This window comes from Carettochelys insculpta, chromosome 2 (assembly GCF_033958435.1).
Source record: "Carettochelys insculpta isolate YL-2023 chromosome 2, ASM3395843v1, whole genome shotgun sequence".
In the NCBI taxonomy this organism is placed as follows: domain Eukaryota; kingdom Metazoa; phylum Chordata; order Testudines; family Carettochelyidae; genus Carettochelys; species Carettochelys insculpta.
Window position 1 is genome coordinate 67,440,958 of NC_134138.1, and position 25,695 is coordinate 67,466,652.

Sequence of the window (25,695 nt, forward strand, 5' to 3'; positions counted from 1 at the left end):
ACCTTGCAAATAACTCGTGTCCCTTTTTTAGATAAAGTTTTATATATTTTAGTATAGGATTGGCTGCAAACATTGGCTTTGGTGTGAGATTTAAGGTGCAAATGACCTGGGTTAAGTGATCTGGTACTTTGAGATTGGGAGTAACTTGAATACTGCTGTGATTCCTTGTGTAAGGAACCATATGCCACAAAGGTAAACTGACTGGGATGGTGAGATAGGCTGGAGTACTCAAAGGGGTTGTGTGTGACTCCATGTGAAAGCTGTTACAATACTTGCGGCGTTTACTCTTGATAACTAGCTGGTGAAATCTAAGTACAGACCTCAAAAATTAGTTGAGGATTTGTGTCCTGCTTCCTAGCAATTTTCCCCGAGATTAGTACTCACCCTCTGAGTTACAGGCAGTGTCACACTAGCTGTAATACACAGGTGAGCAGCTTTTTACCTGTGGACCCACTTTTCGTCCCTGCGATTAGCAGGACCTCCTGTCCCCGCCAACCTGTCTAATGTAACTGAAACTGAATGAAACTTTGGTTATGTTCATATAAAAAACAAAACCCTTTCTGAATGTGTAAGACAATAAGTGTGTAGAATGTAAACATTTATGAATGGCTATAGAAATGTGACTACACATACATAAAACAGTAACATACTTCAACATTTTCAATGAGATGGATGAGCCTGAGCCTCAGCAGCAAATTGGGCAGCACCCCACTTATGAAATTTCACCTCCCCTGGGGGGCTTGCCCCCCCTTTTGTGCACCTCTGCTATAATATATTATTAACCTAATAACTTGATTGTGGGTGGTTCTGCTGCCACCACCAGGCGACCTATGGAAATCACCTGTTGGCTTATATTGTGTCTTTCTCGCCTGGAGACTGAAAGTTCAATCTGGAGCCCGGTGGGCATGGTTTAAGCGTGCATAATTGTGATGGCTGTCTGCCCAGGCAACTCCCACTGTCAAAAGAGAGCCATTGTGACACTGGCTGGTGGCACAAGTGCTATCCTGTGATTTGATTACCAGCAGTGCCAGCAATGGTGGGAATAAGGGAATCCATGAAGCTTACAACTGTCTTTAGGTCAGACAAGCCTCAGAGTTCTTTGGACGTTGGCCTTGCACGCAGACTAAGGATGGGCCAAGTGTGTTGGATGGAGGAAAATCTAAGCATGCATAAAATTCTACAGTTGAAAGGCTAATTTTGATATTTTACATAATCTTTACAAACAGTTGGTGTATGCAGATATATATTCTTCTTAAACAGTTTGCCTCCCCTCCTGCCTTGGCTTCTGGCACTTTCTGCACAGCGGGGCTTAGAGTGTACAAAAGGCACGGAGTAGCTTCATGTCTACTGTGTCTTTCCAACTCCATGTCAAATGGGCAGAGTTTACAAATAAATCAAGGTCCCCCTGCCCGCCTCACTCCCTTGCAAGCTCATCCTTCCCCCTTTAAAACTCAAGGGAGGGTCTTTGTGAATAACAGTGATTCTGCAGGCCAAATCAAGCTCTGAATGCCTGAGCAACCTTATTGTCTCACGCTCCTTCCTTCTGTGACACCAGGCTGCTCCATTGTCTTCAGTGGGTTTTCACAGTAGTAATTGATCTGACCTTAGCAAAGCATTCTATTGGAGATGAACAAGCAGGAACAGAACCCAGATCACGCTCTCTTGGCTGTGTTGACACTGCAGAGTGATCATTACTGAAAAGCATGACAAATGTCTTTTTCTTTTGTTTTGTTAAAGTGAGTAGTGACAAGGCTGAGTACATACAAGGGCGGGTCTGACGTGTAAGAAGGTACCATTTTTACTGTCACTTTCCAGAGTAGGGACACACTCAGAGATTCCCAAATTCCACTTCCCTCAGAGGGGGCGCATTAGTAATAATGATCATTTTTATGATGGCCCTGTCTAAGGGCCAGCTAGATACAGAGTAGCCAACTGTCCATGCCCAAAAGAGCTGACAGCCTAGACCGGGCAGACACAGGGCAGGGCTGATGGATTTTCCACAAGCACAGTGAACAACATGATGGCTACAAATGTTATGTGAGTTCCATGCTTACTGTCTCTTTTCTGGGGGGAGAGGCTCAGCTAAGTGAAAAGAAAAAGGAAGGGAGAGGTGATATTGCACGGAAGGCCGATATTGGGGATTGGGATGGAGGGAGGAGCAGGTGAGAGGGGCAGGAGTGACATGTGGCTGACGTGAAGAGACAGAGTATGCCTATATGACACAGCTTTTAGCTACAAGGCTGAGCTGACACAGCCCTGGCACTAAAAGTCAGCATGTGGGAATGCTGTTTGTTGGCGTGTCTGCTGACAGAATACTTCTGCCCCCAATAAGGGGGTTTTGCTTTGTTGGTAGCAGAGCGCACCTGCCTACACTTTCACATTTCTTGACAAGACTTTTTCGTTTATTGTGGGTTTTTTTCCCCAAGCATCTGAATGACAAATGTTTTGTTGATCAAGTGCAAGTGTAAACATAGCCTGAGCTAGGATGGGGGGCAGGGGAGGTGGGAGCATAGAGTGAATCTGCACAGGGCAGTCAGAACTGAAGACCTCCAGCATCACAGACATGGTCAAAATTGCCCCATTCTCACATGCTCAGAACCCACACAGTACAGCAAGGGGACTTCTCTGTGGAATTGGTGCTACCCAGACCCCTTTTTCAGGCAAAGGAGGAGGGAAACCTGCACTGTTGACTGCGTCATTGTTAATTACTTGGAAAGCAATTAACTTTCAGAAAATTTCAATATTAACAATGAAATCTATTAGTAAATTAAAGATACTTAAACACAAGAACATAAGAATGGCCGCACTGGGTCAGACCAAAGGTCCATCTAGTCTAGTATTGTGTCTTCTGGCAGAGGCCAATGCCAGATATCCCAGAGGGAATGAAAAGAACAGGTAATCATCAAATCATCCATCATCTGTCGCACATTCCCAGCGTCTGACAGAGGATATAGACACCATCAGAAATATTCAAGCCCCATTTACACTGGCTTCACAAACCATGCTAGCCCCTCTCTAACAAACTCAACACCTAATCCGTCTCCCAGTAAAGTCCATGACAAATATCCCACGGGCTTTGTGGGTTTGAGGTTGATATCAGGGTTTCCCTGGCCTGTGTAGAAGGAGCTGTTACCCTCTCAAGTCTATAACCTTATTGTTCTCATTAGATCCCATACTGGGTTGCATAACAGGTAAATCTAATCCCTCCTGAGCCGCTTGAGCATATTCTTACTGTTATTAACTAGGTACTGTGATAAGAACAAACCACAGGTATTTTTGGAATGGGATTTTGAACCCAAATGTATGAACAATTAATCACTTAAAAATAAGCTTGGATAAAACTACATCTGTATAGTGCTTGCATAGAATCTCTAACACATGTCTCTGTAGGCCAAAGGTGTAATGTTAGCACAGGGCTTCGTGCTGGAAAAGAACAGTTAAGTGTCATCTAGGGTCCACAGAAATGTGGATCAACAGCAACAAAAAGAAAAAAATAACAAGTGTGTAGTGCAATAATAATAATAGCATAGATGGCTGTGGGAAAGGAAGCTAACAAATACAGTACCACTAACTCATGAGGCAGTACTAATCTGACAAGCTACTTCTGTCTCTAGATAAATGGACATACTAAAAAATTATAACATGCTGTACAACAGTCGTCTCTTATTCCCACAGTAGCTTGTGAAAAAATCTTTCAAAGTGCCAGTGAAAGCTTCCCAACTTAAACATTCATGAGTACGTGACAGGTTTATAATGTATTTAAATTTGCACTGGGCTAAAACTTGGTATTACAGGACCTTCCCCAGACGTGTTATCTGGAAATTTTAAAACCATTCGGAACTTCCTAGTCTGGGACAAGAAGTCATCCAGGATCAGGCAGAAATGCTACTATTTTAAAGGAAAATACAAATAAAAATACAAACAATATCCCAATCAAAACTTCAGAGTGTCACACAAGTAGCTACATAAAGACACTGGAGGGGTCGAGAAAAAAGCCTCTGGTTGGGTCATCTAGAAGAGAAAGAAATATAACTAGGTAATCAATGTGTTTACAAAAACAGTGACAAGTCCGGTGGCACCTTATAGACCAACAGATTTATTGGAGCATCAGCTTTTGGGGGCAAAGACCCATGTGCATTTGATGAAGTGATCTTTGCCCCCAAAAGCTGATGCTCCAATGAATCTGTTAGTCTGTAAGGTGCCACAGGACTGCTTGTTCTTTTTGAGGATAAGGGCTAACATGGCTACGCCCCGATACAGTACAGATTATAGCAATAATTCAGCACCCGTACAAAGAACTCCATTTGACTACACATTTTAAGAAGTGCTATGCAGTTGCAAGTTCAAATTCTTAATAATCCATCCCAGCAGTACCTGTGTCATTGACTTTCAAGTTAGTTTCAACAAACCTAAGACCACAAACCTTCAGAAATCCCAAGGGCTTTTACACAGAAGACCTTGCAGAGTCTGGCCCTGCACTGGTAACTGACTAAAGGCACTCATAAAATAATCAACAAAAACTCTGATATGTCAAATAATACTGTGCTAGCAAGCCATTAAAATGCTTCAGGAAAACAAACGCGCACTATACCTTCCAAACTTGTTTCATGATTTTTTTAAGCAGCTTGGTCGACATTGATTCAGTGATTTCTTTTGCTCCAGTCAGCAGGAAGTTAGGATAATTTGGGTCCTTACTGGACAATTTTTTGCACTATTCTATTTAACTGAAACTTAAATTACATTGAGTATTGGTTCATGAAGTGGGATGGTGCCGTTTTTGAAAACACCCCACAGGTGGAAATGTGATTCCCACACCTGTGCAGTCTAAGCTATTTGGCATAACTATGCATTGGGTGTCATACCACCCTGTTGTAAAATGCACTGCTTGGATACCTAGGCAACTATTGCCTATTGCTCTCCCATGGACCAACCCCAAAGACGATGCCTCGTGATATGAAACTGCAACAGCTTTGAACTTACTGCCTACCTGTAATGCTTTCCCTGTAGAGTTCAGGATTCCTGAGCCATGTGCTGGGGGCTGGGCACATGGACATCAGGGTGAGCAGATACGCTGGGAGTACAGAGGCAATGTTTATGGTTCATGAGAGCTCTCTTCCACCCAGGTGTCCAATTTCCCCTTCCCAGAGGGGAGAGTGGTTTAGATGGGAGCTCAGCTTCACAACCTTGTGGTCCAACCTGAGCTCTTCTCCTCAGCCCATACGCTATGATGCTCTACAGTTCAAGAGAGGAGTGCTGCATGCAGCAAGGAGCAGGAAGCACCAGGGAACCTAATCCCACACAAGAGAGAGCCTGCTGCTGCTGCCAATTCATGTCTTCTCCTAAGCGTCTCATTTGGAAAATGCAAAGCCATATTTCTTCAAATGGGTCCCCACGTGGCTGCCTGTTTCCTGCCCTGCACAGCTGCAGATAGGGGAAGAGATGCAAATTTTAGCAGAGTATAAATAAAAGCTAACTACAGAAAATAAACAAGGGGATTGCTACTTCCTGCCACTTGGCTGCCTGCGACTAGCATGTCACCTTATTTGTGCCTGTAGCATGCATGTCCTCCTGTAGCAGCTGCATGCTCCCTGCCTCATGCTGTGTGATGATATGCAGGATCATGAACTATGTCTTTGTAGTCACAGAGAGGTAATCGTGTTACTCTGTATCTTGACAAAACAAAAAAGCAGTCATGTAGCACTGTAAAGGCTAACAAAGAAGTGGGTCTGCCCCATGAAAGCTCATCACCTAATACATTATTTCGCTAGTCTTCTGATTTTTTTCTGTCTTTGTAGGACTTCAGATCACATTTTCCCATTTTGTTTATATTGCACTGTAAAAATTAGACAAATTTAAAGCCGGGATGTGAAAAATACCATTGGGGATGTGACTATTGGCATCAGCACTTGCATGACACAAGAACAGCCACATCAGGAAGTATCTGCTATGGAGAGATGCATTAACCCTGCAAAGGAGAGCTTCCACTAAAGCTAGCTGATTTCCGAACAGAGCAGAATAAGGGCAGGGGAGCTCAGCTAATGTTATCAAACCCCTGCAACTGGCTGCACGTAAGATAGATTGGTTGAGAACCTCCTTGTCTTTGATACAGAAGATTCTTGTGGTAGTTTTTGCATTGTTTGCATAGAAATGCCATATAACATCTTGCTGTCAACATAGGGGGAACTCCCACTGATGTTAGTGAACCTACACTCTGTTCTGACGGACTGAAATAGTTCTTTGATTTCTTTGCTGAGTCATTCCTCACCCTCTCTCCTGAGGCTGCCAGTAAAGGTGTCAAAGCTGTGACTAACTACAGGGCTTGTCTCTAGGAAGCTAATTAAAGTAAATCTCCTCTGAGAAAGATTTATTAATGCTGCGAATACATACTAAGGAGGATTTTCAAGATTATAAACTGAGCGTGAGTCTGTCCCTTTCAAATCTTTCAGCCCCCAAGATTTTTGAGATCCAAGGAACTGATCCATCTTTGTCATTTTCTTCTGGCCCATTGGCCTCCAAACTTAAAACTTACCCTTATTTTTATTGTGCACTAAGCCTTTCCGTTAGTCTGTAAATTCCGCTGCAGCTACTGCACAGAGCTGAGTTTAGGATAGGGTTTACTAATAGAAAACAGTAGAGGGCTTATAACAACCCTTATACCTGTGGCCACACCTTTTTCAGAATAATTAAATGTTTGGTGATTCCACATCCTTTGGACATTAATTTAGTTATTTGTAACCACATTGCGCTCCTAGGTGTTCTGTTAAAACACAGCATTTGCACATTGCTACCTATTATTTTTCATTCCAGGACTAGGCAAAGTTCAGCAGTTCTGCCAACTGATGGATGATAATAAATTGTAAAATATGAGGTTTGTGTTTGAAACAACATGTTGAGACACATAAACCCATAGAGTAAACATATCACTGGATCCTTCAGGTGGAGAGAAGTATATGTCAATTGTCTTTACCTAGGTGGGGCCAAGTCCTATTTTTATTGCAAACTATTCCCCATTTTCCCACGGTGCTCCACTAGAAAGCCCTGTTGGTCCAATGAAGTTCAAAGCCAAGTCTTCCTTTTATTTGTATAACTGTTCCTATTTCTAGCTTTGAAATGGTGGGAGGAATAGGAAGATGAAGATGAGAGGCCCACAGGGTGCAGAACTGGTTCCTGGGAGGAGCACCTTATGTACAGCAGCGTCAGACAGGCTCAGGAAAGCAGAGCAAGAAAGGCTCTGCCCTGATACCTGCCAGACAGTAGGTGTTGACACAAGGGCCGAGAAGATGCAAGGGTCATAAGGAAAGTGGTCTTGGAAAGAATGGCCAGTAGAGAGGAGTGAAGGAGGGAAGGACAAGGCTGCAGCCAGAGGGTACTGGGTCTGGGACCCAGAATAGTGGGTGGGCCCGAGTCATTCCTTTACCCCTAGCACCACATCTAGCCACCATTGAAACTTGGCCTACACAGATTGCAGCTTGTCCCTAAGGTGAGGGGCTAGACCAGGGGTTGGCATCCAAAATAGCAAGAAGAAGCATTTTTCCAGTTCATTAAAAACTCAATAATTCAAGAGCCACAATGCAGGTGAATATGACACAGTCCTTAATAAATAATGTCAAACAATAGTTTTTGTAACCCCTATTTTAAGAATAGTGCACACACAATGATTTGTAATGTGATACATGTTTACTGCAGGACATTCACAAACTTTTTATATATTCTATTTCCTCATATTTTACGTGTATGTTTGTACCACTGTCTTCTTGACTCACTCCCGAACCTTCTGTCTATCTGTAGGATGCTGGGGGAGTTATCCAACATTTTCAGGTCACATATTGTTTCCTATGTAGATGTGAATTGCTCATTTTTGGGCTTTCAGATGGTCACCATTTATTGAAAATAATCAGGAGGTGTTGTTTTTTTTTTTTAATTTTGCAATTATAGTGTTGGGAGCCACAACGAATCCTTAAAGAGGTGCACATGGCTCCAAAGCTACAAGTTGCAGACTCCTGGGCTAGGCCTTGGCTGCAGTTGGCCCCAGGGGCAGGTGTGAGATGAAGGACTGCTGATACCCCAGAAAGGGGGCAGGCACCTGGAGTAGTGGGCAGTGCTGGAGGTCAGTGTCCCAGAGAGGATGCCATGGTCCTGGAAGCGACGTGGGTCTGAAGCCAGAAGGTGGGGAGCGTGCAGCATGATGACAGATGAGCTGCTGTCCAGAATGAGGCACCTGCTGAAAGGCAGAGCTCATTCCTGGAGAGACCAGCCGTGAGACGAACATCCCTACTCCATGGTACGCCCACATCTTGAACGCTGCCTGCAGGGCTGGTAAATGAATCTGTAAAAAGATATACAGTAAAATTCCTTTAATCTGGCACATCTGGGACTGGACAGGTGCCTGATGACCAAATTTTCCAGACTATTGGATGTCACCATAATCCCCATGCAGTAGTTCAACCTCCCCCGCCCCCAAGAGCTGTTCACCACCCCAGCACCCAGCTGCAGCTCACCACTCCTGCACGCCCCCAGCTTCTTCTCTACCCCCACACTCCTGCAGCTGCTTCACCACCCATGCTTGTAAGCGTCACCACCCCCACTCTCCTAAAGCTTCACCACCCACACGTTCCTGCAGCTTCACCACCGCACATCTCCAGCTTCACCACCCTCACCCCACGCACCCTGGTTCAATCCCCAAACCCTAGTTCAAACCCCCCCGCCCCCCAACGGTCATGGCTCACCACTCCCACACTCAGCGGTGGCTCACCACCCCTGCACGTCTCCAGCTTCTTCTCTACCCTGTGCTTCTCAGCTTCACAGGCCCTGGCTCCAACCCCCGCACACCCAGCTCAGCTCCCCTCCCCAAGCCCCCCTGCAGCACTAACCCACCCCATGCTTAACCTCCCATCCCCCACCCAACTTATACAAATTTTGAGGTATGCATATTTTTGGGGACTTCTGTATGCTGGACTGACAGCTTGTGCTGGATTATCTCCATAAATGGGACTATTTTTGCAAGATGCTGGACCATCAGGATTTCTGGATCATCAGATGCCATATTAAAGGAATTTTACTGTATTGGAATTGGAGATGGCACAAAAAAGGGCAACAAAATGAGCTTCAATATGAGAAGATTAAAAAGACTGGGACTTTTCAGTTTGGAAAAGAGAAATCTGATGGGGAATATCATACAGGCTGATAAAATCATGATGGGTGTGGAGAGAGTAAACAAAAGGATATATTTCTTCACATAACACACAGTCAACCTGCATAAGTCTTAGCCAGAGGCTGTTCTGAAGGCCAAGATTAGAAGAGGGTTCAAAAGGAGCTAGATAAGTTCATGGAGGACAGGACGATCAGTGTCTGTTAGCCAGGATGGACAGGGATGGTGTCCCTAAAGTTCTGTTAATCAGAAGCAGGGAAAGGCTGAGAAGGTCCCCTGACAAATAGTCCCAGAGGGGTAGCCGTGTTAGTCTGTAGCTTCACAAAAAACAAGCACCTTAAAGACTTGCAGTTTTACTTATTAGATAATGATCTTCCATAGGTAATACACCTCGTCTGTTCATTCTCTCTGAAGCACCTGGTATTATTGGCCACTGTGGGAGGACAGGATACTGAGCTAGATGGACCTTTGCTTTGACCAATTATGGCCAATCTTATGTTTAGTTCTTGTGTTTCCTCTTTACATAAATCAGAGAATGGAGAGAAGAGATATGACAATAAAGAAGGAGGAAACCCAGCTTTTGCTGGAGGCGGCAGGGCAGGGTGGGGCTGGTTTATTTGATATTTCAGGCTGCCTGAAGAATGACGACAGATGTTTCTCTGATTGGTTTGGTCAGGTCCGTCTCCTTCATTAGTCTTCTTGAGGCTGAGTTGGGCCAGAAGGGCTGTCTCATCTCACCATGCTGGGCTGTACAGCACAAAAGGCGAGAGAGAGAGAATGGACAGGAGGAAGCTACTGGGGGAATGAAGAAAAGCACATAAAGATCCCTTATACCTCAGGCTGGGGTTTTTGCTGGTGTACTGGTGATGTCCAAGCATCCCCATTGGAGTAGCAAGCTCTGGTGTCATAGTAACAATCCTTCCTGCAATTATGGTAAAAAGGTGATTTTTTTTTGTTTTTTCCCCAAAGTCTCTTCATCAGAGTCTCCAAAAGGCCAATGTGTGGAATGGTCCATCTTTTCATTGCTTTGCTCACCAATTAGGCCTAATTTCTTAAGAACCTATTTGGTCCATTACTTTCTGGTCCTCTACTTTTCTTATTTACCGGTCATTGTTTTAACACAATCCTTGAGTGGTATCAATAAAGCCTTTAAATAAGTTCAGGCTTCTTACATCTTTTCCTTACACAATACCACACTTCATTGTGAAAATTCACAAACTTTATCCGCCTTTTGCCGGTCAGGCTAACAATTAAAGCAAGCCTGCTGGACTCCATTTATTACAACAGACTACCTTAAAGGGAGAGTGACCCTGTTTCTATTGAAGTCAATGGCACAATTCCTTTGATTTTACCTTAGTTAGGGGTGTAAACAAGCGCCAAAGTGATCCAAGTTTTGTGCTTCCCACACTGGCCCTATGCTTACACTGCTTGTTCTCCCAGCAGATGTGAGAGAGCTGTGCAGTAGCACTAATGCAATGTACAGTTGCTCTCAGTGTGTGCGCTGACCTTGCATTTTGTCCTGTGTTTCCTAGAGCTACCCGGAGAAGGCAAAAAAGTTGCCAAAGATTAATCTGGGTTATGTGTTTTTCAATCAATTTTTGTCCTCTTTGCTGCTCTGGGTATGGGACTTATTTTTAAAATAAAGATCCTCAACCTGCTCTGTGATTTAAATGAAAACTATCCATAAGGAAGTCCTTGAATTCTTCATAAATATCAAACAAGCTCTACTGCTAACAATATAACATTCAAAATATGCTGGTTTTGTAACCATTTATAATAAGCCTTAAACTCTACATATTGAATATTCAGAATCTAAGGGTACTAAGGTTTTTTTAAGCATTCAGCTAGAGACAGCACAATAGATAGGATACACTTTATTTTTGGAAATTGGACATTCTTTTAATAATCCTCAGTACAATGATGTGTCAACATACTGTCAGCTCATGGAGCAAGCATCTAATAAGTAATACATATATTGCCCAGTGAAGCTAATTTATGCTTATTTCCTTTGTCTGATTTGGATTCACAGTTACATTTCAAGATTTAAGTTAACATGACAGTTAAAACACGATTTTGAAACACTTTCACAGGCTTATGTTTGTTGGAAATACATCCTTACTTATTTGTACTGCAATAGCTCTTAAAGAGACCATCCAAACTACATTTGACACATTACTGAAGGCTTTAGTGTTTGAGATGTTAACACTTTTATAAATCATATGACAAACAAGTGGCTCAGATTTTCTACCTGTGCCCAAACAATAGGTGTTTGTGAGGTGTAACCACATATCCACAAGTCCCATATTCATGAGTGCAAAACAGACCTTGGCAGGTATGTGCACACTTTTCAAAGTTTCCACGTTCAGGTACAGAACAGTGTGTTATTACATTAAAAACCGTAATTCAGTAGCAGCTAAAGCTGCTAATAAACTGCACTCACACTCTGGGTCTCATTCTGGCTTTAACACCCCTAGCATTGCCCAACTACTACTTTTGAAATAGGATGGATTCATTTATCTTGATTCTTCTCATAGTTTTCAGGAGTGGCTAATAATTATTGGTAGAAGGATGGTCTTATGGACAATTGGTAAGATTAGGTGTCAGGAAACATGGGTTCTTGTCCTTACTCTGCCACAAGCTTCCTGTGTGACTCTAGGGAAGTCACTTAATTGTAATGTTCCCCAATCTGCTCATCTATACGATAAGGGCAATAATAGTCTATCCCACAGGATGCTGTGAGGTGCAATTAATGAAGGTTCATAAATTACTTTGAGTTTGTTCCATGAAAGGAGTTATATGTAAATACAAAGTAGTAAAGCTAGTCTATTAATTACTTACATATCAATATAAATGGTAAATAAGAACCATGGTAGAGTGAAATAGCCACTTTCCTCCTTACTCATCAAACCACTCATGAGTGATAACATACCTTACACGCTCATCTGGAAGAAACTACATCCTCTATGATCCTAAAATGTCTAGCTAGAAAACAGATTCCCATAAAAATTGCAGCGTCAATGCACTGCACTCTTGCTATTCCACAAAGATGAAACATCACTGAGGCAATGTCTAGATTGTGGCTGCTATTTTGAGATACATTTGTTACCCCATGGCTAAAGCTGCTATTTTGAGCATGGTATTTTGTTTCCGCTACCACTCAGAATGAGAGGGGTAGAGAAAAGTTCGAACTAGGCACTTATTTTGAAATGTTACCTCAAAATAATTTACATTGCGCAAACTGTGTAAGTTATTTCAAGTTACGGCTACTGTGGAGCCTGAGAGATGGAGAACAGAAGTAATATATAAAAGATGCAACAAAAGGATAAAGGCTGGGTGCATCTTTGTTGAGAAAGAAAATAAAATCCACATATTGTGAAATTAGCTTTCACAGTTGAGGCTTTTGTTGTCATTTTCACTAGAATGAGCAAGGAGATAATGTATATGGAATCACAGTGAAAATAAACTAGCTTCTCAAACCAGGATGATGGACATTGGCAGAGCTGCTTGTATAACTGCTGTCCATCCTGTACACCTTTACTGGATAGGCAGAGTAATTTCAGTCTCCATTGCTATCCGTCCAGTCTTTTACTGAGCACTAAGGGGACCTAAAACACCCACATTCAATATATTTCCATCATCAGTGCTAACATGTTTGAAAGACTCTCAGCTTATTGAGGCAGAGTTTTTGTGAAAACCAGTAAATGGGTTCATTTAAAATTCCACAAAGAAGAAATCACTTAAAAATATCCACAAAATAATTTTCCTGTTTTCTGACATTCTCTGTAAAATGCTGCTGTGTGAGCCAAAAAATGCTATGCTTTGTAGGCAGCAAAATTCACTACTCTAAAGGGGCTCACAAGAGAGTGACAGTTTAAAATATTTGAACACTCACATTTGAATTTTAATTCCCCTGTCTGCTAGTTCACATTCTCAGTTGACAGGTAGCCCAGCTAACTAACCTGTCAGAACAAGTGAACTTATTCCAAAGTGTAACTTCTGATTAAATACACAAAATGCTTGGCAAGCCACTTTAAAAATAAATACTGTGAAACAAAACTTTTGTGAAGCCTTTTCCAAGCTTGTGTGTGAGAGTGTGTGTGTGCGCGCATGCTCATGATGTTGACAGTCTATATATCAGACCCCAAATTAAATGAGAAGATAGGTAGAAAAACCATCGGCTAAACCTTTCAAATTGAGCAGGGTCCAATTTTATGTTTGAGAATATTACTTGAGGAAAATTGGAATATTTTTCCTAAACGGTTTTTCATTTTGTATTTTTTTTAGGTAAAAACAGTCATAGAAAATTGAAATACAAGATAAAATTCACCCCATACACATTTTCAAAAAAATTCCATGACACCTTATCTCGGTTTTGTGTCCAGCAAGAGAAAGTCCTCTGCAAAGCTTAAGATCTGAGCCAAGAACTTTTACATGAGTAGTCTCTTTGATTACACAATCAGCCCCTAAATCACAAAACTGGGCTGATGTGAACATGAATTACTTGGGTAGTGAAACACAAGCATAACAATCAAATTTCTTCATTTTTTGAACTGGTTTACACTGTGTCTGTGAGAAATTACCTCTACTTTTATTATTAAAGAACACACAAAATATTTAAACTAATAAAGTTTCATGGACGCCTCAAACAGGGCAGACAGTTCTTCTTCAGTCTGGGGACGAGGTGATAATTTAGTCACTCTTTCCTGAAAGATTAAAGTAAAATTCGTTTACATAAAATCCATATCAACAAGTGTTTATAGAATGTCAGATATTACTCATCACTAATGACTGACCACTATAGATTGCACAGAATTTTGCAAATTAGTAATGCGAATAATTTAATAAAAGAAACATGGCTAATGCATCACCCACTGTACTGTAACAGCAACGAAGGGTCCTGTGGCACCTTATAGACTAACAGAAAAATTTTGAGCATGAGCTTTCGTGAGCACAGACTCACTTCATCTGATGAAGTGAGTCTGTGCTCACGAAAGCTCATGCTCAAAACTTTTCTGTTAGTCTATAAGGTGCCACAGGACCCTTCGTTGATGTTACAGATCCAGACTAACACGGCTACCCCTCTGATACTTGCCACTGTACTGTAGTCAGTTATTTTAACAGGTACATTTTAGTTTACATTATTGTTAAATAGACACAAACACAGAACATTAAGGTTGAGAAGTCAAATACTCAAAGGTTAGTAAATGCCAAAAATAAGGCTGCCTTCCTCACCTTCTTCCATATATGATTAACAGATTACAAGTCTGGAAGAGACCATTAGGATCACCTCACCTGACTGCCTGTGGAACAGGCCAGAGAACTCCCCCATGGTAATTTTTGAACCAGAACATATATTTTTAAATATCCAATCCTGATTTAAAAATTGCCAGATCCACTGGAAACCTTGGCAATTGCTCCAATGGTTAACTGCTGTTAAAATGTACTCCTTATATGTAGTCTGAATATGTCAAGCTTCAACTTCTAGGCACTGGATTCTGTTATGTTTTTGTTAGCTACACTGAACAGTCCGTTATTAAATATCTATGCCTTATGGAGGGCTGTTTACAGACTGTAATAAAGCCACCACTTAACCTCCTCTCTGTCACGTGAACTAGATTGAGCTCCTTGAATTTATCGCTGTGAGGGCATGTTTTTTAATGCTTTAAATGACTCTTGTAGTTCTTCTTTGAACTCTCCAATTTAGCAATTCACAGCTTGAATTGAGGATACCAGAATTCAACATAGTGTTCCAGATTTTCATGGGGATGGCAAAAGGCACATACCAGTCATGAAGACCACCTGCCTGCCAGACTTTAAGCCTCTGCTCCAAAGCACAGAGGAACAAGAGGTTTCCACAGAAAAGGTTGCCAGAATTTATCTGGACAAAGCCAACGTATTTTCCATTGCTTTGTTCTTAGAAATGACTGGGACATTGTAGGTAACATTTTTCAAAAATATTTGTCTGAAGCAGACACTCCACAAGAAAAAAAAACAACTGAAAAGTTAGCAAAAATTGTAAATAGAGCTGTGTTCAATGGCAAACAAAAATAATTAAAAAAGCTTCAGGACGTGTTTTATTTGTGCTGTTTGTTTTTTTTAAAAAACAAAATTGAAGTAAAATTTGAAATAAAAACGTGTTTCAAATCACAGTGCTTTGTTTAAAAGTGATGAAACGGAACATTTCCATTTTTTCCAGTTTTCTTTTTGACCATAACGATTTGGCATATTTGACATGAATTTGTAATGTTTCAGTCAACCTGAATTTACATTTTTCGGTGAGAAAGAGGTCCGTCTGAAAAATTTTGCCAGCACTCTTTGCAAGTACTTGTGAGCATTATCTTACAGTGAAAAGTTTTGGGCATCCCTAATAATATAGACCAGGTGTGTCCAACCCGCGGCCCGTGGGCTGCATGCGGCCCTGGACAGCTAGTAGTGCGGCCCCACAAGATCGTAAACTTTTAACATTATTATGTGATTTATATACATTAACTATATTATATATTTTATATGCGGCCCAAGACAATTCCTCTTCACTCAATGCGGCCCAGGCAAGCCAAAAGGTTGAACACCCATGATATAGACACTGCTACCATGTATACTACTTCGGTATATTTTAGTATGCGTACAACAGAGCACTACTTTATTAACTCCTATAATACAGGACCTCACAAGAGCACCCTGCCATTACATATGTGCTGGAAAGTGGGGATGAAATTGCTGGTAATGTGTAGGAATGTTTAGAGACCCAGACAGGTTCTACTGTAACATTCATACACATTGACAGCAACATTTTCAAACTCAGATGTCTGAAGGCCAGCTCCTAAATACATGTGGCCCATTTTTAAAGTGGCTGAGGACTTGGACTCTCAGGCTATGTCTACATGTGCCCCAAACTTCGAAATGGCCATGCAAATGGCCATTTCGAAGTTTACTAATGAAGCGCTGAAATGCATATTCAGCGCTTCATTAGCATGCGGGCGGCAGCCGCGCTTTGAAATTGATGCTCCTTGCCGCCGCGCGGCGCGTCCAGACGGGGCTCCTTTTCGAAAGGACGCCGCCTACTTCGAAGTCCCCTTACTCCAATGAGCTCATGGGAATAAGGGGACTTCGAAGTAGGCGGCGTCCTTTCGAAAAGGAGCCCCGTCTGGACGCGCCGCGCGGCGGCAAGGAGCGTCAATTTCAAAGCGCGGCTGCCGCCCGCATGCTAATGAAGCGCTGAATATGCATTTCAGCACTTCATTAGTAAACTTCGAAATGGCCATTTGCATGGCCATTTCGAAGTTTGGGGCACGTGTAGACACAGCCTCAGTAACTTCAGAGGGTTTTCTGGGGGCTTGGCACTTTTGATTTTTGTTAAAAATAGGCTGTCAAATACAGATTTAGGAGCTTAATTTTAGATACCCATCTTTGGAAATGTTGGCTTCAATCCACACAATGGGTCAAAGTCTATGAAATACTGAAATCAATGGTAGAGGAAGTGGGTTAACTTTTAGCGAATTAGACTCTCAAGGAACAACCTCTAATGTAAATATCCATAATGGGTATGGCAGGGCCAAACAGTGAGGTTGTTGAATGAGCTGGCTTTTTACCTCCAGGGAATTATGTTGATATTTTGAAATCAGATTACAAAATGGATATTCAGAAAGGATGTTTTCATCTAGACTGGGATTCAGCAGAGCATTAAGTGTGTGCTTAAATCCTGCTGTTTTAAATCAAATTTAAACACATGCTTTGTGCTTTGCTGAGCTGGGGTCCTAAGCCCTATCATTTGTCTGGAAAGTTCCCAGGCTATTTGACATGATGAGTTACTAACTTGGGAGTTGCCCAGTACTGGAACAGTGGTGATGCAAAAGACGACTCTGCTTAAGTTCTTTTTTGTCATCACTATAGAAGGTCACAACTAGAAATTCTACTCTCACACATTCAGCACCTTCATGAGATATACTCCCAGATTATACAGTGTTAAGAACAGCTAAAGTAGAGAGAAATAACTAACACTCCTTTCACCATATTATAAAAAAGGCTTCACATTACTTAGGACAAAACCTCAGGTTCTACCAAGGGTTAGCAGTAGTTTAATACTAAAAATAGTAGTTTTATAAGGTGCTCAGTGGTGTCCATTGGGTCAAATTTTCTGCCAGTCAGTGGAGTGCACAGATGGGCTAGGAACACCTGTTCAAGCAGGATGATGGGAGAGATGACAGCTGTAAATGGTCACAATATTCTCAAGGGCTCTGGATGGAATGCAATGAATAGAAACTTTTACTAGAGCTTTGAATAGGTGCAGTTTGTATACCCTTAACACAGACCTGGCGATACTGCCAGTAACAGGGAGTGGAATTGTGTCTCGCACACTCTGGTAAATTGGTAGATTCTGGGGACAGTCTTTGTACTCATCAGTGGTTTCAGCAGAATCTGACGTGTTTACACAGAGGTGAGGTGGGGCTAAGGAATAGACCTTCTCTGATCTCTTCTTTCCAATCCACACCCAAACAAGAGCACCGACTCAAGCCCAGCCCTTATCTGACCCATGGAACATAAACTTCTTCTCCAGACTTCCCTTCTGCATGTAAGCAAGATAATTTTCAACAGACTTGTTCAAAAATGTGCTCTTCCAAATATAAATATGCTCCAAGATTTCAAGCCTCCAAATTGTCTCAGTAAATTCTGTACATTATTTTATTTCCCTGCAGCATGTGTTCTGTGTTTGCTTATTAGTGGTCTTAATCTGCACCAGGGTGTTCTGTAAAGATTAATAGGTGGCAGTAGTGAGGTTCCAAAGACAACTGATTGCTGGGTGAAAAGAAAAAATGTCAAAGAGTTGACTGTTTGGCAGCCTCTTGTGAAAAGCACCAGCACCAAATGAGTTGTGACCACATTATGCTTTATGTACTAAATATGAGTTTGAAAGGCACTAGTTTCTGTTGTTATGCAATGGCTAATTGCTACAGCAGTAAAATGACAGTAAATTAAGAGGAGCTTCTGAATTAAAAATCAGTTAGCGATGCGAAAAAAAACCCAAGCCACAGGTAAACCTCAGCAGAGCAACAACAAAAATACTTCCTTGGGATGTTGTTTACAATTATATGCAAAAAGTAGTATTTTAAAGTGTCAAAAAGTCCTGCCACACAAACTGGGTATCAGATTGGGAGCAAGTGATCTCAGTCTGACTGCAAGTCTGACACTGATCGGTAATATACCTTAAATAAGTCACTTCCCCTTTTGTAAAACACAAATAATGACACTTTTTTTGGTAATGTGCTTTGAGGTTTATAAATGCTGTTACAAGAAAATGAAAAAAAATATTTCGGCAAGACAAATTTTTATAGTATTTTCTTTACATGGGATTTAGTGAATTTTCATCTAATTTCAGCTGATTTTACTTGAAATGTTGTTTGTGAATATAAAAATGTCCACAGTATTACAAGTGTAAGTTGTGTCATTCCAGGATGACAGCAGTTCATATTCAGATGCGGGGCGGGGCAGTGGAACAATACCACCTAAAAGAGTACTTAAAAGCCTTGCTGGGGAAACTAACACAAAGTGTGTTTAATTATTCTTAGCCTATAGCAGTTTTATGAAAACATTAGATGCACTCTTACTTTCCTGTTTAATTAGTACAGTTACATGGAAAAATAGGAACATTTTTCACAAAACACTCTGCAAGATCATGTCCCTTCATGCCTCCCCCAGCCCCCATGAATGCACACATAGGAATATTTGACTATGTTTATCAAACAACTCTCTCTCTCTCTCTGCAAGGAAATACCAGAACTCTAACAGTAGGAGAGAGAACCCTCATTCTCTCAATTTAAAACAGCTAAATGGAACAGTTATTTTAAAAAAGAATATTTTAAAAGTCTGCTTTGTAAGAAAAGTTTCCTTTCCTTTCTGTCTTACCTGAGGAAGAGTGCCTTTGACTAAGGCAGGGATATCTGCTTTAGAATAACCTATTGCAGCTAAGCCATCATCAACATTCAGATCAAATAAGAATTTCCGGAGTGTGTCTGCCAAAATAAGCCCAGCATCTTTGATTCTGGCTGTGCGGATGTCAGCTCCTAAAGAAAGACAACGCCTTTACTATAGGGAGGAGAGAAAGAAGGAAGACGTTCTAAATTTAATCATATCATCAGCTGCTTGCTAAAGACAACACCAAATAAAAAAGGGGAAGCTCTGTCTTCATTTGGCAGTTAGGTTAGTTTGTGGCAATGGAATAAAACAAAATCAGGAGGAGCAAATTCACTGCTGCCAGAAAAAGTAACTTAACTGACATGCCCAGTTAACTTCCTTTCCTGCTGTGCTATCCTGGAAAAACACTTTTCAGTTAGACTAATTGCTGGAAGCAGCAGTGGAAAGAAAGATAGAACATATCAATGGCAGAACATAGCCATAATTTTTATTTTTAGGGACAAAGTGCCATATACTCATTTTTTTTTCAAAGCCTTGAGTCTACTGACATCTAGAGGACATGCAAACCAGTGCCTAATGATTTCCTTCTCTCTTCATTTTATTATGAGAAGCTCAAACAGAGGCTAAGAAGGGTAAGAGAGGGAGCTCTATGGGTGAAACTGGATGGTCTAGACATTACTTGGTCCTGCCATGAGGGCAGGGGGCTGGACTTGATGACCTCTCGAGGTCCCTTCCAGTCCTAGTATTCTATGATTCTATGATAATATATTGCCTGACATCATGTAATAAGATAGATTAGAATAAATACATAGGTTACACAGAAGAGGAGGAATTACAGTCCTAGAAACAGCTATGAAAAGGAGGTGAAAGAGCCAACATTTAGGGAAAAAACTATGGATGTTTCTTATATAAAGGCTATTCAGCCTCCCTCCTTTGGATGGTGGAGGCATAGCTCCCTTAGCAACAGAAAAGATGTACATAGATAACGACAAGAAATACACCCCAAGTTTTATTTCTAACCAACTGGGCCAAGCTTAGTCCTCATATAAATCCAATGAAGTCAATAGAATCACACCACAACTGAACCTGTCTTATGGGCTGTGTCTACATTAGAGCGTTTTACCAACAGAAGGGGCCTTCTGTTGACATAACTCACTGAGCGGGTACACACATAAAATGTTCTGCTGACGGAGTGTCGACAGAACTCTGTATTTGTCTTGACAGTGTTATCCCTTGAAAATTCGAGGAATAATGCTTCTGTCAACAGTGTAGACACTTCTGTCAACAGAGAGGGCTTCTGGTTCACTGGGCAGCCCTGTTTGCAGATCTTCTGGTCAGCTGTTCTATCGATAGAGGGCAGGGTAGTCTGGCTGCTCTGTGTCGAGAGAGCAAATTTGCTCTGTCAATCCACTTTCGCGTGGAGATGCACTTTGTCGATGGATGCTTCTAGTGTAGACACAGCCATGCAGTTTACTGAAAAATGAGTAAATGTGAAACACAGCTACAACAAAGGGCACTCTGGTTCTCTCAAACCACAGTGTAGCAGTCAAAACAGTTTAAAGTTAATGAGAGGACAATAAATTCCTGTCGGGGGCTTAGCTGTTTGGATAGTAGAGCAGCAAGATGGCAGCAGCTATAATGGATTAAGTGATGAAATATGATGGAGACTCAGAGGTAGACCAGATGACCTGTTTTTGAAGGGACAGTACCATAATTAAGCTTCTTGCTCATGTCCCAACTTTTTCATTAAAATGGGCAAATAGTCCCATATTTTCTGTCTCCCCCATCAGTTCTGGCAGATTAACTTCTGGTGCTGGCTGGATCCCTGCTCACCAGCCACCTGCCCACCAGAGATGCATAGGACAATAGGGTGGGTATGGAAGGCTGTGTCAAGGTGAAGATGCAGTGCATGGGGCAGCCTGTTCCCCCGCTGGTCCATCAGTGCAACACCCACTGCATGCCCACTCTCAGTCTGCAGAACCCCCCGACTCCTGTTCCATTTCCAGCCCCCTGCCACCCAAATCCAATGCCTGCTGCAAGCTGGTGTGGTTGGTGACAGTCATCGGGAGCCAGTTACACATCACCTCCGTTGCCCACCCATCAGCCTTTCACATGGCCTTGCTCTCACTGCCCTGTCCCTGGTTTGCCCCTTCGCTCCCACAACCCCTCTGCTCCTCCATGTATCCAGCTGGTCCAGTATCCCATCTCTGAGCGCAGCCAATAACAATTGCTTTGGAGAAAGGTGGAAGAAACCTTATAGCCAGTAATTACACAATCGTTTGCCAAAAGGGGATGTTTCTAACTCCATGAGTTAATGGGTGGCATATGTTCTGAAGCATAAGGGTCTAAATCCCTTTGAGTATTGTATCTTTGCTAGTGAATGTAAGTATGTTCTCACTAGCCACATAAATTCTAATCTTTTTGTCAAACCTAACAAACTCTTCATATCTGGAAATTTTGTAGCAATGAGTTGTACAAGTTAATTATCTGTTGCGTAAGAAAATATTTCTTCTTTAAATATGTTTCCTGCCTGCAAGTGTTGAATCTTTATTTATTATATAATTACTTCCTTTTAGCTAATGTAGCTGTAAGTGTATGTAATGCTCCCTGTGTTTTATACATATCTGCTCCTAAGCATCTTCCCTTCATTCACAGCAGAGACATCAGTCATGACTGCTTGCTGCTAACTAAAATCAAGTTATTTTCATGTCATAGATGGACTGGTTTCAGTTTTAAAGTCTTCCATTTAGAAAGAAGATTCCTAGGGTCAGCTCCTCTGCTGGCACATTACCCCCAGACCATCCCTGGGAGCCGTGACACTCAGCTGCAAGATTATCAACCCAGAGCAAAGAAGGAACCTGTGGGAGTACAAAACGAGAGCATAAGAGGAGTGGCCAGAGGAATCACAGATTCATCGAATACTGGAACGAGAAGGGACTCCAATCCTCCGCCTTTACGGCAGGACCAAGCACCATCTATATCATCTCTGTTAGATATTTATCTAAACTGTTTTTAAATATCTCCAATGATGGAGAGTCTACAACCATCATACGCAATTTACTCCAGCGCTTAATCACCGTGACAGTTAGGAAATTTTTCCTGATCTCCAACCTAAACCTCCTTTGCTGCAATTCAAGACCTTTGCTTCTTGTCCTATCACCAGAGGCTAAGGAAAATAATTTTTCTGATTCCTCCTTGAAACACCCTTTCAGGTAATTGAAAGATGTGATTATGTCTTCTTTCAGCCTTCTCTTTTCTAAACAAAACAAACCCAATCCTTCTAATCTTCTCTTGTAGGTCATATTTTCTAGGCTTTTAGTTGTTCATCTCTGGACCCTCTCCAATTCCTCCACAGCTTTCCTGAAATGTGGTTCCCAGAACTGGAGACATATTCCAACTGAGGCCTAACTGGCGCGGAACAAAGACTCCTCATGTCTTTCTCACAATACTCCTGTTAATGCATCCCAGAATCATGTTGCTTTTTTTTGCAAGTGTCACGCTGTTGACTCATACTCAACTTGTGGTCCACTATGACCCCTAGATCCCTTTCTGCGGTACTCTGTCCTAGGAAGTCACTTCCCATTTTGTATATGTGAAACATATTGCTCCTCTTGGCTGGGTCAACATGGAGGGGTATTGCCGGCAGCTTCATATTAATGAGCGGTCTCACAATTTCAAATGGCTGCTCATTAGCACAATTGTGTGCCTAGTTAACATAGCTATCTTGCTGCCAGCAGAAGCCGCTGCCAGCAGTAAACATGCTGTGTAGACATAAGGGGCTGGTGACAGAGGCGTTTTTTGCTGGCAGAGGCATGTCTACATGACCTGTTTATGGCCAGCAGCGAGAGCTCAAGCAGCAATGCTAATTAGTCACAAAATTATGCTAATGAGCATCCATTTGCAATTCCCCTCCCAGCCCTTAAGTGGGGTGCATTTCATTTGCCCTTATTGAACTTCATTCTATTTGCCTCCGACCACTTCTCCAGTTTGTACATATCATTTTAAATTCAGACCCTATCCTCCAAAGCACTTGCAACCCCTCCCAGCTTGGCAGCATCTGCAAACTTGATAAGCACACTCTCCATGCCAGTATCTAAAGCATTGATGAAGATATTGACCAAACTGGCCCCAAAACTGACCTCCGTGGAACACCTCTAGTTATTCCCTTCCAGAATGACTGTGAACCATTAATAACTAGTCTCTGCAAACAGTTATCCAACCAGTTATGCATCCATCTGATAGTAGTGCTAGTTTACTGATAAGAAGGTCATATGATATTATATTAAATGCTTTACTAAAGTCTAGGTAAACCATATCCACTCCTTCCTTTTTGTCCACAAGGTTTGTCATCTTATCAAAGCTATCAGGTTGGCTTGACATGATTTGTTCTTGACATATTCATGCTGACTGTTACCCATCCCCTTATTATCTTCCAGATGTTTGCAGATGGATTCCATAATTATTTGTTACATTATCTTTCCTGGCACTGAAGTTAAGCTGACTGGTTTTTAATTTCCTGAGTAGGAAAGGAGAGCACAGCTGCAATGTCCTTAGGTTGCTCCACCTCTTCATTACAGTTTTGTCTCCTTGGGGTATAAGTTACAGCAGTTTAAAAGGACAAAGGATGAAGTCTAAAGTCTCTTTAAAATTCTGTCTGGAGAATCTTGGATCCAGGACTGGGGGAAGCAGCAAAGGGGAGCTTTATGCAGTCTTTATACAAACTACGTTCCACCTGCTGTGTTGTGTGCAACTCAGCCAGGATCTCGTCCTAATTTTTAGACTCTGAACTATCATTATACTTTATATGCAGAGATATTTCCTCCCTGAAAGCAAGTTTTGAAAGGTCATTTGCACCACTAGGTTTTATGAAGCAAGATTCATACCTAGTATTGCTGCAGCCTCCAAGTGCCTTTCAGGACACATTTCTGCTGTGAAGGTAAATACTGCTGGAGAGGTGAGTACCACAGAAAGGCCATGTGGCTGGAGAAAAACAAAACACAGTGCACAGTAACTGAACAGCTCACTGCTGCTACAATAAGTTTCAGAGGTAGCCATGTTAATCTGTTTCAGCAAAAGCAACAAGGATTCCAGTGGCACCGTAAAGGCTAACGATTTTATTATGGCTAAAGCTTCATGATTTGCAACTGGAACACTGTATCCAGTATAAAAAGGATGTGGATGTACTGGAGCAGGTAGAGTGGAACGCAACAAAAAGAATTAAGGGGCGGGAGCACATGACCCATGAGGAGAGGCTGAAGGATATGGGCTTATTTAGTTTACAGGAGAGCAGACTGAACAGTGATTTAATAGCAGCATTCAACTTCCTGAAGGAGAGAAGCTGTTCTCAGTAGTGATGCATGGTACCACAAGGAGCAATGGTCTGAAGTTAAAGAGGGTGAGGAGTAGGTTGGATATTAGCTAAAACTACTTCACCAGGAGGGTGGTGAAGCACTGGAATTTATTGCCTAGCAAGGTGGTGGATTCTCCATCCCTCAAGTTTTGTAAGTCCCAGCTTGACAAGGTCCTGGCTGGGATGACTTAGTTGGGGTTGATCCTGCTTGAAGCAGGGTGCTGGACTACATGACCTCCTGAGGTCCCTTCCAGCCCTATGATTCTATGAACTCACTTCATCAGATGCCTGAAGGGAATGAAAAGAAGCAGACAGCAGGGATAGTAGTGGTACAGCAGAGTTACTACTGGTTGTACCTCTAACATCTGGGATTCTCTGGTCCACCAACATCCATGGTCTACTAGGACCATGGATGTTGCTGGACCAAAGAGCCCAGGCTGGAGCTGTGGCAGTGGGGCTGGCATCTGGCAGCATGGCCAGGTCCTGAGCTAGCAGTGGGGGGTGGGGCTAGCAGGGCTGGGGCTGGCGGTGGGGCTGGGGCTGGAGCCAGAGCCCATGGCAGTGGCGACTAGTGACAGGGAACAGGGCGAGGGACATAATCAGCACACTGGGGCTGGAGCCACAGACAGCAGCCAGGGACCAGGGCTGGCAGCAGTGAGTCCATGGCTGGCAAGCAGAGAGGTCCAGGCTGTACTTCTAACCCTACTGTCTGTTTCCTTTTCTTTCCCCTTGTGCATCTGATGAAGTGAGTTGCAACTCGTGAAAGCTTATGCCATAATAAAATTGTTAGTCTTTAAGGCACCACCAGACTCCTTGTTGTTTTTATAATAAGTATGTTAAGCCAATGTAATTTAAGGTTTTTTAATATAAAAAAAGCACAAATGCTAGGTACAGTTGTAAGAAAATGAAAAAAATTCCGCTCTTACCACTAGAGGATGATCGACATTATAATCCTTTGCTTTGTAACTCTTCACCAAGCCAGAAATAGGGTAAGACATTCCATGGCTGGGGGGAAAGAAAGTGGTCAGGGAAGTAGCCTGGGTCTTGGGAGACATGAATTCAATTCTTTGCTCTGTGACAGATCCTGCGTGACTTCAGCCAAGTCACTGAGGGATAGATTTTTAAATATATTTAGGAACCTACCCACTGAAGCCAATGGGAGTTAGGAGGAAAAACATTCAAAAACTGGCCATGAACTGCTCTGTGTCTCATGTCCTTATCTATAAACTGGAGAACACTTTTCTGCCTCACACAGGCACCATGATAAAATGGTAACAGGGCCAGCCTG

At 42.1% G+C, this 25,695-nt stretch overlaps 1 protein-coding gene across 1 annotated transcript in view; it reads right to left on the bottom strand.

Moving 5' to 3' along the window:
* Positions 1-11,012: 11,012 nt before the first annotated feature.
* The window catches only part of ADHFE1 (alcohol dehydrogenase iron containing 1), a 45,702-nt gene continuing 31,019 nt past the window's right edge, over positions 11,013-25,695 (bottom strand). The window contains exons 11-14 of the mRNA XM_074987124.1: positions 25,334-25,412; positions 23,941-24,037; positions 19,049-19,206; positions 11,013-13,851 (exon numbers count right to left, since the gene is read on the bottom strand). Coding sequence (XP_074843225.1) covers positions 13,768-13,851; positions 19,049-19,206; positions 23,941-24,037; positions 25,334-25,412 — 418 coding nt within the window. The 3' untranslated portion in view covers positions 11,013-13,767. The remainder of the gene's footprint in view (positions 13,852-19,048; positions 19,207-23,940; positions 24,038-25,333; positions 25,413-25,695) is intronic.